Below are 19,441 nucleotides of genomic sequence, written 5' to 3'. Positions count from 1 at the left end.
GTCTTCTCATCCTCTGCTGGCTCTCTTACCCATATATATTCTTTCTTAATCCTTTTCTTTGGCAATAACTCTTATTTTCAATAACCCAGTTAAAATCTAAGTTATGACTGTTTAGCCAAAGTACTCAATTTTTGACGAAAGTCAAAAGGAGCAGAAATTATCTCATGAGCCATGAAACTGTTACAATACTTACAAAGAGTTTAATGCTGGCACTTTAAAAAGACAAGAACCTTCAACTGTTGGCAAAGGATTACGATTGAGAATTCTGAAAAATGGAATGGAATTAAAATTATCTGCATTTTCAATTACTTCCATGAAAGTTTATATTCATTTTTTTTGGTATGGAACTTGAAGGTTAAAAAAATCATTTTCTGTCTTTACCTATAAATCACCCTTAGAATCTGTAAAACACTCTTTCACTGGGAGCTACCCAGGTCTCTAGATGATAAAGTGGAGAAGAGAAACAAACAAACAATAAAATAGAAAAAACGTGGCTAGCAAAGAAAAAATATGTCAAAGTACTTTTCACGTTAAAAACCCTCGAAGTGACTATGCTGGTAGGAAGCCCTTGCTCTGTAAAAAAGTACTATTTCTAGTGTCCTCCATAATTCAAGGGGTTTTTCTTTCATCTCTACAAAGTTTGAAAAACTTCATGATTTAAACTACTCAGCTAAAGGCAAAAATAAGGCTAATTCCTTGGTTCTGGAGCCAAAGAAGAGAGAAATCCAAGAGGAACTGGTGAAAGCCATACTCCCATCACATAGTCCCGTGTGTATTCTTGTGCCATAGCCTTTGTTACTGTGTAATCAACTGTTTACTTGTCACTCTCCTAGATTGTCAGCAACTTGAGAGCAGGGACCACACTTTATTGTCATTATTATTCCTCTGCCTGACATAGTGCCTAATAGTTACTAGGCATTTAATAACTGTTTGCTGAATAAATAAATAACATTTTGTTTATATATCAATAAAATAAACAAATTAATTTTGAGGAACAAAATTTTATTCCAAAATGTTGGAATAGATTTTCTTCATAGTTCTTTCTTTCTTTCTTTTTTTTCCCCTTAGTTCTTTAAAACAAATAAGGGGGAAAAAAAAACAGAAAAGAAACAGGAAGAAAGAAGAGAATATCTGACTTTAGGTTAGCTCTACTCAAGAATTATTAGTGTACTTTTGCAGAATATTATAAAGATAATTATCAAAACTAATATCTTTTGGGTTGCCATGCATATGTGATCAGCATTTAACATTTCATCCTCACAGTAACCTTATGTGATATATATATTACACAATTGTACAAATGAGGAAACTGAGGCACAGAGAAGTTACATAACTTGTCTTAAGTCATCAAGCTCGTAAGAAGCAGAGCTGGAGTTGGTACTCAGTTCTGACTCTAAAGCCTGTGTTTAACCTGAATGAAAAAAAAGGGTTGTTTTTTTTTTTGAAACATCTGTTACTTTAACCTTAATTTTGACAGCACTAAATACAGAAATACCTTTTCAAACTTCATCTACCCATCTGGGAAAGCCTCTATGAGAACTATATTTTCTCTTTTTATTTATTTATTTATTTCTCTTTTTATTTATTTTTTCCTTAATCATCTCTCGTGATAAATATTTAATTAGCCTATGGCCATTGAGACTTTATAGATTTTTTTAAAAAATTGCAGGAAAATCAGTAAAAATGATGGAGGAAGGACATCTGAAAATTCATCCCCGCATGGAAGCAACAATAACAACAACAACAAAACTGGCAAAAATGGTCAGAATCAACGTCTTCTGAACTCTGGGAATTTAACCAACACGCTGGCAGCAAATGGGGGAGCAAGTTATTCAAGGAAAACAAATTAATTTCTGTAAGAACAACGAGATCTGTGTTGCTTGAACTTCCCCTCGACCTTTGGTCTCCATGCCAGTGGTAGCCTTGAAAAACAGCCCACATCCCTGGTACCAGAACGAGCAGCATGGACTGGGAGGTCCTTCAAAGCCTCATCCCCAAAGAACTGTCATTGTTGTACATGTCTGGTGGTCCCCTGGAAGACCTCACTTGAAAGGCTTGCCTTTGACCTGACTGAGGGCTGTCTAGTGAGAAAAGCCTCTGCTCAGGTGGCATTTCTGGAAAACATTTTCAAGCAAATATTTTAACATGGCGGTGGCATGAGGCAATGGATAACAGTTTGGGGCAAAAAACAACCCAACCGCAAAGCTTTAAAAGAAAAGCTGAGGAATGAGATGTCCACAGACACTTTGCAATATTCCAATGTATTCCTGGGAAACTGGAAGACCACAAGACATATTCCTGGGCATCTAGGAAAATAACTGTTAGCATTAATAAATGAGTTCAGCAAGGTTGTAGGATATAAAATCAATATTATTTCTCCACACCAGCAATGAGTAATCGAAAAATGGACTTTAGAAAACAATTCCATGTGGAACAGCATCAAAACAAATATAATACTTAGGGGAAAATTTTACCAAGTAAGTGCAAGATTCACACTGAAAAGTACAAAACTGTTGAAAGAAATTGAAGAAGATCTAAATAAATATAAAGACATGCTGGATTCATGGACTGGAAGATAATCTTATTAAAATTTCACTACTTCCCAAATCGACCTATGGTTCCATTGCAATTCCTATCAAAATCCCAGCTGACTTCTTTCCAGAAATTGCCAAGCTCTTTCTAAAATTCCTATGGCAATTCAAGGAAACAGAATAACCAAAACAATGTTGGTAAAGAACAAAGTGGGAGGACTCACACATCCTGGTTTCAAAACTCAGTTCAAAGCTACTGCAATCACAGTGTGGTACTGGAATAAGAACAGACATGTAAATCAATGGAACAGAATTGACAATATAGAAATAAACCCTCATATTTATGGTCTATTGATTTTCAACAAGGGTGCCAAAACAATTCAATGTGGAAAGAACAGTCTTTTCAAATGATGCTGGGACAACTGTACATCCACACACAAAATAATGAAGCTTCACACCGTATATGAAAATTAACTCCAAATGGATCAAATATCCAAATGTCAGAGCTAAGGCTATAAAACTCTTAGAAGAAAACACAGGAGTAAATCTTTATGACCTTGCTTTAGACAACAGTTTCTTAGATATGATACCAGAAGCACAAACAACCAAAGGAAAAATAGATGAATTGGATTTTATAAAAACTAAAAAGTTTGTGCTTCAAAGGACACTATCAAGAAAGTGAATAAACATATAGAATGGGAGAAAATACTACAGGTGGGAAGAATAAGATGCAGTGGGGAGAAGAAAAGTATAGTAGTTGCTAGGTGTGGCAATCTCAAAATTTTGAACTATTACAAATAAAACAGCCACCCTGAATCACCCCAAAGGGCAGACCCAAGTTATTTTTGCTTTTAGTGTTTATGCCTTTCTAAATCTGAGAAGCTGCCAGGATTCTAGTACATAGCAAAAAGTGAGGACAACACCCTCAAGTGTGTAAGCTTTTGTGTGTACATAGCTATGTAAAGGAAACCAATGCTAGCTGACTGGGGGAGCATTAGGGCGGCTCTGTGACCGCAGCTCAATTTGCCTTCATAGTGTGGACACACCTCCCGCACTGATATTCTCAACAATGGGGTAAATAATTCAATAGGGATAAGGCTTTGATTTTCCTCTTATTCTCTCTTCGTGCTTATGTTCTTGGTACAATATTGATGTACCACGGACAAGCCAGCATGTGAATGTGCTCTGTCTGGTTAAGTTATATAGCCTTTCTACATTGTAGAGTCCTTCAGTTTCTAAAATCATGGAGCTTGTATTGTTAGATCCAATGAAGTGACTAAAAGAATTTTTAAAAATAAGCCATCAGTCTGGACGTGCATAGGTGAATGAAGGAGAAACACTTTACAGTCAGAGAAAAAAAGCATACTTAACATTTAGGATTATCAACCACTGCCGGTTTTCCATAGTATATTTCATTCCTGATTTTATCTGAAAGAGATATGATTACTACCACCATTCAAAAAGTGGTACTTTATAAATTAATAAGCTCTTGGCTCATCTTTGAGGTAGATTTCGGATTTAAAATAGACTACCACACTGCTAACTACTTCACCTGATATTTCTCAATAACATAGAGGCTTCATTCAAGAAACCTACTGACTTATAATTACCTGACACCCGGTGATGAATCAAGGTTTTGTGGGGCCTGAACCTCATCTACTTTGGGAAATCCTATCTAATAAAAATATGCAAAGTTATAAATAGAAAAATCGCTAGGACCCCTCTCAAACCTTGGAAGGGTCCTATGCAAGTGAGGAGCCCTGAAGCCTAAGGTTCATTGAATTCATGATAAATCCACCTCAGCTGGGGCCCTTTTCCAAACTTATTTAATGCAAGCAACTTATAAACACCCCAGTAATATGTCATTATAGGTAGTAAAATGATTTAACTCGAGGGTGGCATCTTCCCTTGGTGGCTTGCCTTTGGTAAGAGATGCAATAAAGTTTATATCTCACCATGGCAAATGTATCCTGAAGCAAATTAGCTTTGTCTATTAGAAAGACTTAGTCCAAAACAAAGACTTACTATACTGTGACAATCTTTTGAAAGTAACTGTGAATGAGTTTTCGGAGTACAGTACTAATTTATTTACAACACCAGGTAGTTCTGATTCTTTCACTACCTTTTTCTGTCATTTAAGAGGAGCACAAATTCCAAAGGAACAAGTTGGTGCCTCTTCCATTACAAATCTTTTCTAACCTACCACCCATTTGCTACTTCATCACCCCCCTCCCTCACCTTGTTACCCTGCTGCATAGATGCTAGAATGGCTCTCATGTATGTTTTCCCATCGACATCCATATTTCTCCTTCCAGTATGAAAGCTTCTTGGGGACAAAGTCCCTGCCCTATGCGTCTTTGTATCCCCAGCACTTAGTACAGTGTTCACAGACAGTGGGCATGGCACTCAGTGAATGTTTTGGAATGAATTCATTAATTTTTAAACTGTGATTTATTTATTTATTTCCACAATGTATTTTCCTGTGTTGCCTACATTAACTATGGTGAAACTCTGATTCTTATAAGGAACTCTTGGTGTTCTAGGATGTTTAGGAAAGTGGTGAGTTTAAGACGTTGTACTGACGCTACTAAAACCTCCTGGTGAAGGGACCTCACGAGCCTGCTCTCCGGTGTGCTAACAAAAGAAAAACCGACCCTTGGTGCTCTCTCCCCAAGGTAGGTGTCAGCAAACTAACAAGGGAAAGGAAGGAGGCCGCTAAAGATAGGCATCTGCAGGAATTGTTAATCCAGCTCCAGACACAGCCTCAACACCTTCATTAACCCAAAATGTGGGAACTGTGTGAAACTGGATTTCTGAACCATAAGACAGGTAAGAGAGTCTTTTCCAAAGCCAGGTGTAGAAGAGCTCTTTACCTTGAGTCTAAAATCGCCTTCGGGCCATTGAACGTACCCACTATCATTTCCTTGTGCCATGAGAAATCAGAGAAGTTTTGAGCTGAAGGGGTGTAAAACCCACACTTCTTATTGAAGAGTAGTCAGCAAAGAAAACATATTGAATTAGGCCGCAGCAAAGTCTTTTCTTTATATTTTTCACACTACAGCTGAACACAAACAACGTCTTTTTCCATACCTCAAAGGTTCCTATTGGCCACAGATAATACACTTCAGCAATATATGCTTTTTTGAAAAATAATGTTCTGGGTGGCTGGGGAGAGCCCTGTGGTGGGTGTTCAGGAATTCTTTCTGCTTTACCATTTAAAAGAGCTAATGATGGTTGGGGAAGCACCCACACCCACTGAACCACACCCTGCTAAACTTAGTTCTCTGCAGCTCTGTGTTGCATACATTTTAAGCAGTTAGGAACTTTGCACATGAAAAGGAATCAAAGTGAAATTCAAAAGTGGAAGTGCCTGGACCATTCGCATATTGGAGAGGCATCCGTGGGATTCCATGACAATGCTAATCTGAGTGTTTTGGTTCGGGGCCTTTAATTGACCATGCCAAAGATCAGTACTATGGAAAGTAGAGCCTTTCATATATATGAGTTAAACAAGTCTCTTGGCCTCTTTGTACCTTAGTTTCCTCATTTGAAAAAAAAATAAATGGCTCTCAAGACATACTTTCCAGAATTCATACTGGGCTTACTTACACCCAGCTAACCAATAACTGCATGACTGTTATTACACACAGTTGTTTACATGTATTCATCTTCTATTTCACTTACAACTTGTGTAAAAACTGCATTCCATGCCAGGCCTGAAACGTTCCAAAGCTCAGTTCTGGGAGTAAATTGCAACCAAGATTTCTACAAAAAAAGACACAAGCAAAAGAATTAGAAAAATAGATATTCTTTCAGAACATTTATCCTTTGGCAATAATTCTAATTTATATATGATGAAACATAACATCACTACTCCCTCCATACACTAAAGAAATCTCACTGTGGGAGATATTATGATTTATACTTTCATGATTATATATGTGGTGCAGTAGATACAAAATACTAAATGCTCATTAAATACTTGTGTTAAGTCATCTTTATTTCTCTAGCTAGGCAGCACTATTGACACTTCGGGCTGGATAATTCTTTGCTGTGGGAGGCTCTCCTGTACACTGTTGGATGTTTAGTAGCATCTCTGGTCTCTGTCCACTAGATGCCAGTAGCATATACAGTTCTGACAAGCAAAACTGTCGCCAGACACTACCAAATGTCACCTGTGTGCAAAATCACCCTGGTTGAGAACCACTGCTCTTGATACTGGGTGATGTTGGATGCTCAGCATGATCCTGCTCTGTGCTGGAACTGTCACCTCAGGATACAATGGAGACTGAGCTACAACTTCCTTAAGGAGCTCTGGAGGCTGAGATGGGGTCTTCTGCTGGACTGGAGAAGGTTCAACCTCTTTAGTGACCTGTGGACTTATGGGAAGGGCCAGAGCCAGAGATTTAACAGTGCCATTGTACAAGTGTGACTGCTGAGCTTCATTTACCCCATGATGAACACATGGTCAAACTACAACCTCCTTAAGTGTCTCCAAGGGCCGGGCGCGGGCCTCCTGAGGACTTGAAGTTTCTAGTTCCTCAGGGGCCTCTGAAGGCTGAGATGGAGCCTCCTGCGGAAGTGGAGGTGGTTCTACCTCTTCAGTGGGCTCTGCATGCTGAGCCTGGGCCTCTGCCTGGGGTGAAAAAGATTCAACGTCCTCAGGGGTCTGTGGATGCTGAGCAGGGGCCTCTTGATGAGGTAAAGATTCAGCCTCCTCAGTGAGCTCTGGATGACGAGTTTGGGCCTCCTGCTGGGATTCAGACATTTCAGCTTCCTCATGGGGCTCTGGAGGTTCATCTGGGCTCCCCAGAAAATCCCTAGGTATGCTCTCCTCAGGATAAAAGGCCTCCATACTTGGATGTAAATAATCACCCTGCAACTGTTGTTCTAGACACTGAGTGTTTTTTTTCAAATTGGCCTATAGTTCCAACAACAACTTTGGCAAGCCGTCGATGCTGAACTAGATCTTTCTTCAGGTTTGGGGGTGAAACAATAAAGCTCATTGGTTTTGAGCTCTTACTACCTAGAGGTGGAACAAGTATTTCAAATGATTGGTGACCTTCAGCCTGATCTAGACCTATGTGTTTAGTCTTACTTTTGTGTCGAGGAGGCAGAACCAAGGGCTGATTCTGATCCCACTCTAGCACTGGAACCGCCTCTGGGAGCTTTTGATGTTGGATTTGCTCGTTATTCAGATACTGATGTGGAACAGCAAACTGATCTGGCCCTATAGGCAGCTCTACAACGGAATCCGTGTCCGGGTATGGAGCCTCAGTCTCACTCAACTCCTGATGAGGCAGGGCCAACATCTGGACTGGAGACGAGGACGTCAAGTAATTAAAGCCCCCGGCTTCTTCCAGGGGTGTAAGGGCAAGGGGCAATTTGGGAGGGCTGTCTGAGGTGTATGAAGACCAAGTCTCGGTCAGGCGCGGGGGTTAGGGTGTCACCTGGACGCGGCTCAGGGCCCACTCCGGAGGCTGAACTGCCTGGACTAGAAGCCACAGTCATTGCCATGTGAGGAGGAGCCGTGGGGTGCAGCAGCAACACAGAGGCACAGCCAGGACATAACATGTGGCGGCTCCCAGGCACAGCGACCCAGGCCAGCGAGAAGCCAGAGCCACATCCTCCTTCAGAGCTGAACTGAACCGTTATGCCAGCGCTGCAACACAGGGCTCACGGTTAGCAACCGTTAGCAACCACGTGTCCCTCCCTCACCTAACGTCCCACCCGTTATTTATGACATCTGTATTTACTCCACCTTTATTAGGCTCCCGCGGAGATCCAATGCACGCCACCAGAGTGAGCCTTTTTCCCAGAGTCCCCAGGGCACAAGCCACCCTTCCCCTTGCAAAGGAGACAATTACCTCCTGCTGGGCCCCCTTCCCAACCCCGCCCTGCCCTCCCAGGCCCCAAACAATGAGGCGGGATTTGGGCTGCAGACCCCAGTGGCCCCAAACTCCAGCAGCCCAGGGGTGGAGGGGGGTTGGGAAGGATGCAGAGCTTCCCGAGGAAACCACAGGATGTGGCATTCTGGGAAATTCAAAAGTGCTAGTCCAGTTCTGGCATCTGAACTCTTCCTCCTCGAAGCTGAAGTCTGAGAGACATTCTTCCTCCCTTTGGCTACAGGGCTGACAAGTAGCTGACCTGCAAAATGAGCACCAGTCAGGGTGGCGGGAGGGGAACACACCTTACAATTATTCTAAAATGTTGCCATTTCCTCCAAACTCTCAGTATTCACGTCTCATTATTAATTCACCACTCTGTCATCAGAGGTTACCACTGAATCAGTGATGACTCCAGAACTTCTGTAGGAGGGGTTTGGGGCAAGTGAGCAATTCATTCTGGGAAAGAGTGTCTAAAACCAAGCGAATGGCCCTTTATATTAGCATGGGAAAACTTCCCCCATCCCACCTTGTCTCAACAGAACCATTAATCTAGAAAAAACTACTGTGTCACTTTTCAGAGGTCTACCCTGTGTGCAGACATGGAGAAGACACTTAGAATGTTAAAGTCAGCATGTGAAGTAGTTTTCTCCAAATACTGTAACTAGCACCCAGTTTACTTTCTTCACAGTCCTTTTCATAATCTATTTAATTTTAGTCCTTTTTAATTGTCTGGTACACCTGTAACACCTAAACTCCAAGAGAGAAGGAGCTTCATCTTATTTCCAGTGCCTGGCACATAATGGTTTCTCAATGGAACTGATTCCAAGATTGGCCTCATTTAGGAATGGATCTGTTGTTACAATCAGTTTTCCGAAATCTTTACTATCAATACGGAGTCCTTTCCTCTCACATTTCACAGGAAGCTAGACTTCTTAATGTCCAAACATGGATACGTTTGAAGTTTCCTTGACTGATTTCAATTGAATTAAAATAATTATTTTGTACAGGAAAAACTTTCAAAATTTCTACATTTTTCAGAACATAACCACCTTTTCTTTCTCTACTTTCTTCCCTTCAAAACAAACTTTGCAACGTTGGGGTGAGTTAAATCATCAGAAAACTAGCCCCAAAATAAGCTCTCAATGACATGAAACACATTTTTTGCTCCTTTTTAATAAAAATCCTATATACAGTACATTAATGTTTTCTTTTAGAAATTACGTTGACAACTTAATCCCTAATTCGAGGCATCCATATAATTGGTTTACAGAAAGGTGCTTCGGCAAAATATTTAACACAAGATATATATGAGATGCTGAGATCTGGGTAATATACCTTACTTGAAAGGCATGAATAGTTTTAAAACACTGTAGCATAATCACACTTAAGGCCATAGTTACTTTGTTCCCAAATCCCTGCAATTCTATTTGAGGGGAGTTCTAAAGGGCCTGTGTCTTCTCCTGTGTCCACAACTGTAGACGTACACTGATGGCCCTCAATCCTGCTCTCCAAACTTCAAATAACGGGCCAGAGACAAGGCTCGGGACTTGGGAAAGTCCTAGAAATTCCCTGCCTCAAAAGCAGTTTCAGAGTTTCACATTTTCCTAAGGAAGACAGAGCTGAGTAGACATGCCAAAGTCTTCCAAATCCTGCTGCTTGTTTTGAATTATGGCTACACTGGCTGTGTACCCCTTGAGTTTGTATCTCCACATACACATACTTGAATTAAATCCTGTAGTTCCTCTTTGGTTCTAGCATCTGTGACCTCTTCACAGAGTCTATATGCCACGGCTGTTTTACCAATTTCTGAGATAAAGTTAACAAGGATCAATGCAGAAGTTTTCTTGCTCTAAAACTTCCTGTATACAATGGTAGCACCCAATAATTAGACATTCTTTTGATTTCTAAAAGCAGAAAATAAGAGCATTTTCCTAGAAGTTCCCTCATCTGACACTCCAGTTTTTATCATAATTAGTTGTGAAAAAATATATAAGAAGTATCAACTTTGGTTCAAAAACCTTTATGATCTTAGAAATAAGAACTAAGGAATAATGACATAGAAATTAAAAGCTGTGGAAACAAAAATGTTCAATCACAATACAATGAAATAGGAAGGCATTAGGTGGGGGTCAAAATGAGTTCAAACCTGGAGAGGTACCACTGGACTATAATAGATACTTCATATTAGAAGCAAGGCAAGTGCCTACTCCTTGGGACTAAACTTCTACCAGATACAATGAACAAAGCTTTGGAGACAGAGACAGAGAGAGACAGCATTTGAACACTCTACTGGCAGAAACTAGCCCATGTACCTTTTGGACAATACAGCTTTCCTCAAGGCAAGCTAGAGCCACCAGGCTTTTTGGTCTAAGGAGTTTGGAGTACATATAAGGAATACCTTGGCATATTAGGGACAAACAACCCAGACATTTAGTTTCGTTCTTAAAGGTTGTTACCCAGAGTTGACAGCTGATGGAGATTCTGCCTGATGACCAGGGAAGTCAAACTTCACTGGAAGGACTGCCCAGGCTGGAAGGCCAAGACCAATCCAGGGTCAACTCTTACAAGCAAATAAGGTCTCTGACAACTTTGCTCGGATTTTCTCTAAGCCTGCAGGGCTGTGAAGCAGGGGAGCAATTCTGTTCCGGGAATCTACTCATCATAAAGTTTCCTTTGGGCACAGCCTGTGACATTCTCACTGCTGTATAACTCGATAGGGAACACAATCAACACTATTCAATAGCATGACCACTTTCAAGGCTCACAAAGACGTAGCCAATTATTATATAAGAATCATATTCACCCAATATATCAGAAATGAAAACTGAAATTAAACTGATTTCAAAAACATCATCTGATAAACTCTTCAACAAGAAAAAAACGATAATAATAATAGTCAATATATTTTCTCTGCTTACTATGTTTCAGGCATAGTTCTAAGCTTTTTACATTCATCATCTCATTTACTCTTACAATAGCCTCCATTAGGTGATAAGCTGTATTACTAGTCCTATTTGCAGATAAAGAAATTGCAGCTTAGAGATATTAAATACCTTCCAATGCCTCTGGCTAGAAAAGCCTAAAATTGCAACAACAACGACAACAACAAAATCTAAGAGACGAAGTTAGGACTCAAACGCAGGTGCCCAAGGCTTATCATCACTGCACTATTCTGGAAGATAAGCAAGCAATTGGGGAAGAACGGGATCAAACGCTTTCTGTAGGAACTGTGGCAAGTCACTCTACATCTAAACACTGGGGACAATAATATTTGCTGTCATTTTTCTCATAAATGCCACAAAGAACAAATTTAAGACTGCTGCTGTGAAAGCACCTGGTGAATGAAAGAATATGTAATGTTTTCGCTAACCATTATTTTCATCCAATTAACTTTTCAAGTAACTTTACTTGCTCACTGAAACTGAAGTACTTCAAAGACAATCAAAAAGGTCTTACCTAAAGCCACAATCAGCAGTTTCTGGAATGCATCTGTCATAGCCTTCTGAATAGCAAGCTTCTGGGTTACCTTCCTTTCCATAAGGAATGATAATGACCCTAAATCCAACCAAAACAGATGAATTTAAAATGCCTGTCTGAATAACTGATTTCTAGGTTATGTGTGTAAAACTAAAAATGCATCTGTGATTCTTAGATCATTATCTTAGTGATTAAGGGCAGGCACAACACTGGGGTACGGGTGAATGTCTCTGTTGTAGGTATACCCTGGCATGGCACATTTTGACTGCTCAGATCTATTCTGGAGGTTCCTAAAACACTCGATGGGAAATGGAAACCAAGAACGTGCACAAGTCTCATACTACTCACAGATTTCAAATGGACAAGCTGAGGCTGCACTGCTACAGACCCTGCTCTCCTGTGCGTAAAGGGCTGGATTCATACAGTGACATAGATTTGGCGGTAGTGCAGATGATCTGGCCTCTCCTCAACCATCACCCACTCAGGTGGATGGTGGAGCCTCCTCCACTCCATTCGCTAACAGCTCTGCCTCTGAGTTAAAACCCTAAGCCCAAGTGCCATGGATTCTAGGAAAAAACTCAGTACCAATCGGAATCCCCTTTCTAGGGATCTACATTAACTTTTTCTGCTCAGGCCCTTCTATAGGAGGCAAAGGACTGAATATTTACACAAGAGTTTATTTCAATCTTTAGACAATGATTTTCTTGGGATAACTGAAGGCCAGAAGACATCTGTATTTGAAGGAATATTTTAGCACGTAACAAATTATTAACAACAACCACAACAAAAACTAACTAATTTTCCTTCCTCCTAAGCTTCTTGGCAGGCGGTCAGTTCTCAAATTCTAAAGTTTAAGGTGCTGTCAGGTATTGCCTAAGATAAAAACCTATATTGTCAGGCAGAAAAAATCTGCCCAGGGCTTTAGTGGCTTAGAAAAGCGATGATGTGTCTGAAAAGGTGAGTTTCAGAAAGAAAGGAAAAAAGAGAAATCCCACTCCCTCACCTCCCCACACACAAACATACTGGAAAACAGACCTTCCTCCAACTTATGCAAAGGTTCCTCAGCCATGACAACTCCGGGACTCCTGCACTCATGGGAGGGCAACACCACCTCTAAAGCACAGAAGAACTTCAGGCTTTGCTTCTGAATTCGTGTCACAATAGCTTCATTTCCCCTTTCTTCAAGGTTAGAAAGATCCTGAAGCTGTTAGGATTATGAATTAAAGGCTAGACTTCAAAATATCCTGTTGTTAGAAATAAAAACGAAACTCCAGCAATCCCAGGTAATAGTTTAGGTATGCAATAGCTTCAAAATCAAGTTGGGACTTGCAAATGAATGACTAGATATGGACAACTATTTTTTATCATATACCATACAAATACTGGCGAAAATTATGGACACCGCCATCCAAGTCATTGAGATTATCACTAATTCTAGGTGGCAGGCCAATGCTCACATACTTCCATGTGGAAGGCTCTCACATCTCCTCCCCATAGCCCTGTTCTATTCTTCTCTCTAAAGTCTAGGAGTTCAATGTTGAAAGGAGTCTGGTGAGTCAAAGAAAATCTACAGACTTCACCTTGATGATCCTTTTTGACCACCCATTGAAACCAAAGTAGTGATTTGCCAATTCTTGGCATCTGGAGCTGTTTAGGGCCAGCGTATTATGTTGAACCGCCTTATGTCTGGTGCCAAGACGAACCTAAAGACATAAAAGTCCTAAAAATATCACAATCCTACATAGAGACTTGTTTTGGATATACCTGAGATTTATCAATACCAATTTCCTAGAGTGGTTGTGAAGATTAAGTAGGACATTTTAAGCAATGAGCTCACAGTCAGCCCTAAATGTTATTTATTATTTTTAAGTCAGTACTTTTCTGCATCATTTCCAGGGCCCCTGATTAACCGGAAGGTTCCCTGACCTCTGGTGGTGAAAGTGATGATGAAAGCAACCAAGGAAGCCCAGCAGAAGCCTATCATGGGGCTGGGGGTAAGCAAAGGAAGTGAACTGTTTTACTCGTCTCATCCTGTAGCTCCTGCTTGACAATATGACCTGAAGAGGAGGTAAGATGGACCTGCCACTGAATCAGGACCTTAATCTGTAGCACCCCCTCCCCAAGTTACTAACCCCTGTTAGAAGAGGGAATACCTATACCTCTATAAATGTAAATAAAGCAACCAAAAGAAGTAGGGGTTCATCTGCATGAACAAGCTTCTTGGAGAGTGCAAATATTGCCAGTCTTAACTCTCTAAATAACTTACATATTACTGTGGATTTTTTACATCACTAGTTCTTTCTTAAATATCTATTTCCACTTTGAACAGGGTGTAGTATATAAATATAGTCATAAAAATTCAAATAATACAAAGAAAGTCAAAGCATTGTTAATTCTTTATTGATTGGTTTGTGCATCTTCCTCTGTCACTAGTTTATGAGCTCCTTAAGTGCTTGAAGGAACCATAACAAGGAACCATTCTTTCCTTGTTACCAGAAGCAAGCATAGATCTTGGCATATAATAGAGGAGTGATGGTCTGTTGACTGAGTGAATGAACGAGTACATAAGAAAATGAAGTTACTTTCTCCAACTGAAGCTGCCTGCTGGGAAGGAGAAATGAAGACTAATTTTTAAATGTTGAGTGTCGCATGAGAGGCTAGGCCCTGTACGGTGGGCCATAATGGAGCTGTCCTGGACAATTAGGAAGCTTCAGAAGGGCTCTGAGCCCCTGGTAGTAGAGACAGTTGACATCTGGGATAACCTTGCCACAGTTCTTGCTGGCAAACATTTCCCTTCGTGCTACTGAGAAAAACTCAGATACATTAGGCCTTTCCTTCATTTTATTTTAAGATGTTATTCACTTTTCTGTATTTATAAAAATACAGGGGGAAAAAGATAAGAATTATGTATACATGCCAATGAATAAAGGAACACATAATTGGAACTTCCCTGCTGGTGCAGTGGTTCAGACTCTGTGCTCCCAATGCAGGGAGCCCGGGTTCGATCCCTGGTCAGGGAACTAGGTCTCACATGCATGCTGCAACTAAGAGTTCACATGCCACAGTTCAGGAACCTGCGAGCCGCAACTAAAGGAGCCTGCCTGCTGCAACTGGGGAGCCCTTGAGCCGCAAGTAAGGAGCCAACCTGCTGCAACTAAGACCCGGTGCAACCAAATAAATAAATAATTAAAATTTACAAAGAACACATAATTAAAGGAGGTAACAATATCGGGGGTGTGGGTAGTAAACTAAGGCTCGGCATTAACAAAAGAAATATAGGGCTTCCCTGGTGGCACAGTGTTTGAGAGTCCGCCTGCCGATGAAGGGGACACGGGTTTGTGTCCCGGTTCAGGGAGATACCACATGCCGCAGAGTGGCTGGGCCCATGAGCCATGGCTGCTGTGCCTGCGCGTCCGGAGTCTGTGCTGCACAACGGGAGAGGCCACAACAGTGAGAGGCCCGCGTACCGCAAAAAAAAAAAAAAAACAAAAAAAAAACCAGAAGGTGCAAAACTGTTTCCTATCCCAGACTCCTATCTTCCGTCTTACAATACTGTAACTGACACTTCAGAGAATCAAAGTCCACACCGTGTAGGATTTTTCCCACCAGTACAAAACACTGGCTCAAGGGCAAGTTCGAACTGGCTATTAATTCAGTTCAGCAAACATTTCCTGAGGCCAGGCCCTGTGTTAGCAGCACTAAACGCAAAGAGGAAGCATGCCATCACTGCTTTCAAGAAACTCAGATTCTAGCAAGACAGGCAAAGCACAAATGAAAAATAGCAAGAAATACCTTCCATCTGCCGAAAGGCATGAGCTGCCCTCAAAAGAAGAACACAAGTTCACTGTGCAGAGATGATAGGGAGAGCACAGGGGAGTTTATCAGAGAGAATGCACAAGAAGTCACCAAGACAAGAAAAAGCACATGATACACTCCAGGTGTGTCAGAGAAAGAGGGAAAGGAGCTAAGAATGCCCTCCAGTGCCACAGGAAGTGAGGGCTTTATTCCATAGCAATGGAGCATGATGGGAGGTGTTTAAATACAGGAGGAACCTATCGGGCAGTGCAGTGGTTGGGACTCCGCGCTTCCTCCACGGCGGAAAGGGGCGGGGAGAGGGTTTGATCCCTAGTCGGGGAACTAAGATCCCGCAGGCGGCATGGTGTGGTCAAAAAAAAAGGAACCTATCATGTAGAAGTCCTGTGAACAACTGGTGATAAGCAGGCATTGCCATTAAGAACAGACCACTAAGCAGTCCAAGTAATAGAGATTGAGAATTCAAGCGCAGCCTCTCCTGAGCTATACCACTCATAATGCAGGGAGCAGCAATCCTGGGCAAAGAAGACCTAAGATCCTCTGACCTGACAGTCACAACATTGCTCCGGCGGACCACGCTTGCAGACCTCCCACCACCATCTCTGTTGGTTCCGAGACTGCTCTTCTTGCCTCTTCCCACCCTCGCTCACTCTCCCCACTTTCTACCTCACCAAACGGCCCCAAGGTACAGGTCTCCTCCATCCTTCCAAAGCTCAATTTATGCCACTTCGCTTTTAAGAAAGACCCACGTTAGCGCCTGTTTTCCCAACCAAAAGAAATCCAAAGAGGTATCTATTTTCACAAAAAAGGGGGGAAAATGAGAACAGTGCCCGGCACGTGTTGTGCAGCAGCCCGTACAGAGGCAATTCGCACTGTGCGCTGCAAAAGCGGGTGCAAGGGGCACCACCCAGCTCCTTCCTGGGAACCACACTCAGCACCTCAGCATCAAGCCACCATAGCTTTGAACTGTCACTGAGCTTCCGTACTTTAGCTCAATTTATTCTGTGCATCCGTTAGCAAGATGTGTCCTATGGTCACTGCTTCTTCGCTTTACGCCACTTCGGCTTATGAAAGGTTTCATGGGAACGCTCTGCTTTCAGTCATTGGGGGAAACCCATACTTATTGTCCTCCCGCCTCCCTCCAGCCTACGCATCCACTCTCGGCCTGGCCTTTCCAGCTTTGAAAAGACAACCTGGCTCCGCCCTCTACCGCCTATATACTGCAGTGAAAGATGAGGGGAGAAGCTGACAGGCAGACAAAAGGCAGCAGCAGTGAGTGAGGCCTGACGACAGACAACGGAAGAGTTCCAGGCCCCTTCAACTTTTGAGATGTTTGGTATAATAAACAATGTAGAAACACCTAAGGGATGGGATGAGAAAGAGCTCAAAATGGACTTCAGTATTTGTTAGCATTTGTTAAATATGGGTGGTACATACACGGGGTACAATGTAAGATTCTCCACTTTTCTCAGTATGAAATTTTTAATTAAAAATATACCAAAACACGGTTTTAAAAATTACAGGATATTTAAAATGTTTATACATTTGACAAGTTAATACAACACAAAAAATGAATTCTAATTGTGTAATTCACAAGGTAATCCAACAAATATTTAGAGTATTGTATCCTCAGGCATTACATGGCCTCCCTTTAAACTTCCTCAGCTCTCCCTCAGTGGGCTATAATTCCCAGTTTACTTTAAGGGAACTTCAATATTTAAGTTATGGTTGGTGTTTATGTCCCTTATACAAACATGCATTCATTTGGGGAAATCAATTATCAAACAAACATCAAAAGTAATCATTTCTACATTACTAATGTGACTTTGCCCGTTAGAGATCAGAATGGCATTACAAGATCATCAGTCACTTATTCTATAGGCCAGAGTTGATGCTATTGACATTTTGGGCTGAACAATTCTTTGTTGCGGAAGGCTGTCCTGTGCTTCATAAATGTTTCAGCAGCATCCTGGCCTCTGACCACTAGGTGCCAGGAGCACGTCTCCTGACTTACGACAACTAAAGATGTCTGTCTCCAGACATCAGCAAATGTCCCCTGGGGGGCAAAATCATTCCTGGTTGACACCTACTGATCTAAACAAGCATAGAGTGTTTGCTTGCCAAATAACAGCAACAGAAGATGGATAAATCCATGGATTCCAAAGGTCCTAGAATTAGCAAATCTTCTCTATAAAACTCCTAGCCCACATCTAGAAAATATTACAAAAAGAAGCAAAATGAAAAGAAAAACTAACAACACATGAGCTAAAATCTTTACTAGGGACAGAACACAGCATAGTGATCCAAAGCACAGGCTTGGAGCCAGAGGACTTACATTCAGAACTCACCAGCTGTCACTCACCAACTGTGTCACTCACCAGCTGTGTGACCTGGAGCAAATGACTTAGCCTCAAGTATCTCAACTTGCTCACCTCTAAAATGGCAAGGAGACAACTAATACCTACCTCCTATGGTTATTTATTTTCACTTAAGAATTAAGCGAAATAATACGTGTAAAGTGCTTAAAAGAATGCCTGGCATACAGTGAGTGCTCAGTAAGTGTTAGCTATTGTTATTTCACTAAAATTCCATATTTTCAATTTATACAAAGTGGAAATCACTTTACAGATTTCAACATACAACACTCTAGTTTTAGAAAATAAAATATCATGCTATGTAACTACTTTATCTACTTGACAGAGGAATTATTTTCACCCATTTTCACCATCTCGGTAAAATAATAATGGTTATGATTATGCAATCATAAGAGTGATTATGCTCTCCAATAGCCATTGGAGAAACAAGTGTACTTGTACATCACTGACAAACACAAGCTAACCCCTAAAACTGGCTCTGAGGGGAGATCACAAAGCCTACCATCAACATTAATCACCAAACATATCAGCCAGGGATATCTCAATAAAAGTAACACAGAAGTAGAGATTAGGGACAGAATTACTAACTCCGGGAGCTATGGGGGGAACTGACTTAATTTCAAGCGTTAATGTCTCTGATATGTAGGCTCAGGTGCCCACCTCAGCACTGGATATGAAGATGCCTACCACAATTAATCAGGTCCCAACAGTTCATTTCTAACTGCGGTCTCCCTGAACCTCACTGCGGGTACTTCTGTAGCGTAGCTCTCCATACAAGGCAGGTCTCTGGTAACTGCCTTCTCTGGTTCTTCAGAAAACAGCATGACCTGGCTACACATACTCCTGAAGAAGTTCAAGCGTCTTCTTGAAAAACATAAAATAGAAACTGCCAGCCGAAGTCAAAGTGAGACAATGTCTCAAGCCACACTAAAATGGACTATAAAAAATACAGAGATCTAGGGCTTCCCTGGTGGCGCAGTGGTTGAGAGTCCGCCTGCCGATGTAGGGGACACGGATTCGTGCCCCGGTCCGGGAAGATCCCACAAGCCGCGGAGCGGCTGGGCCCGTGAGCGATGGCTGCTGGGCCTGCGCGTCCGGAGCCTGTGCTCCGCAACGGGAGAGGCCACAACAGTGAGAGGCCCGCGTATCACAAAAAAAAAAAAAAAAAAAAAAAAAATACAGAGATCTAGAAACTACCTCTAAACGACGCCAGCACCAGACACACCTCACCATGTAGCCAACACTCTTGGCCGGGATACACGGATACACCCGTGTCTACAGCATGCAACCCTGCCATGTAGCGGACAGACACTGACCAAGCTGGGTCTTGTACAGCCTCTGCCACGGGGACAGAAAG

The 19,441-nt window shown here is 41.6% G+C and overlaps 1 protein-coding gene across 1 annotated transcript in view; it reads right to left on the bottom strand.

Annotated features, from left to right (window-relative positions):
• Nucleotides 1–8,182: 8,182 nt before the first annotated feature.
• The window catches only part of LOC309793383 (RAD52 motif-containing protein 1-like), a gene marked incomplete at both ends in the record, with an annotated part of 116,179 nt that continues 104,920 nt past the window's right edge, over nt 8,183–19,441 (bottom strand). The window contains 6 exons of the mRNA XM_082603855.1: nt 8,183–8,193; nt 8,599–8,673; nt 10,130–10,225; nt 11,876–11,974; nt 12,932–13,100; nt 13,477–13,599. Of these exons, the coding sequence (XP_082459981.1) occupies nt 8,183–8,193; nt 8,599–8,673; nt 10,130–10,225; nt 11,876–11,974; nt 12,932–13,100; nt 13,477–13,599 (573 nt within the window). The remainder of the gene's footprint in view (nt 8,194–8,598; nt 8,674–10,129; nt 10,226–11,875; nt 11,975–12,931; nt 13,101–13,476; nt 13,600–19,441) is intronic.

The sequence above is a fragment of the Mesoplodon mirus genome (assembly GCF_964341445.2).
Source record: "Mesoplodon mirus genome assembly, chromosome: 18".
Taxonomy (NCBI): Eukaryota; Metazoa; Chordata; class Mammalia; order Artiodactyla; family Ziphiidae; genus Mesoplodon; species Mesoplodon mirus.
This window is presented reverse-complemented; position numbering and strand designations above follow the sequence as displayed.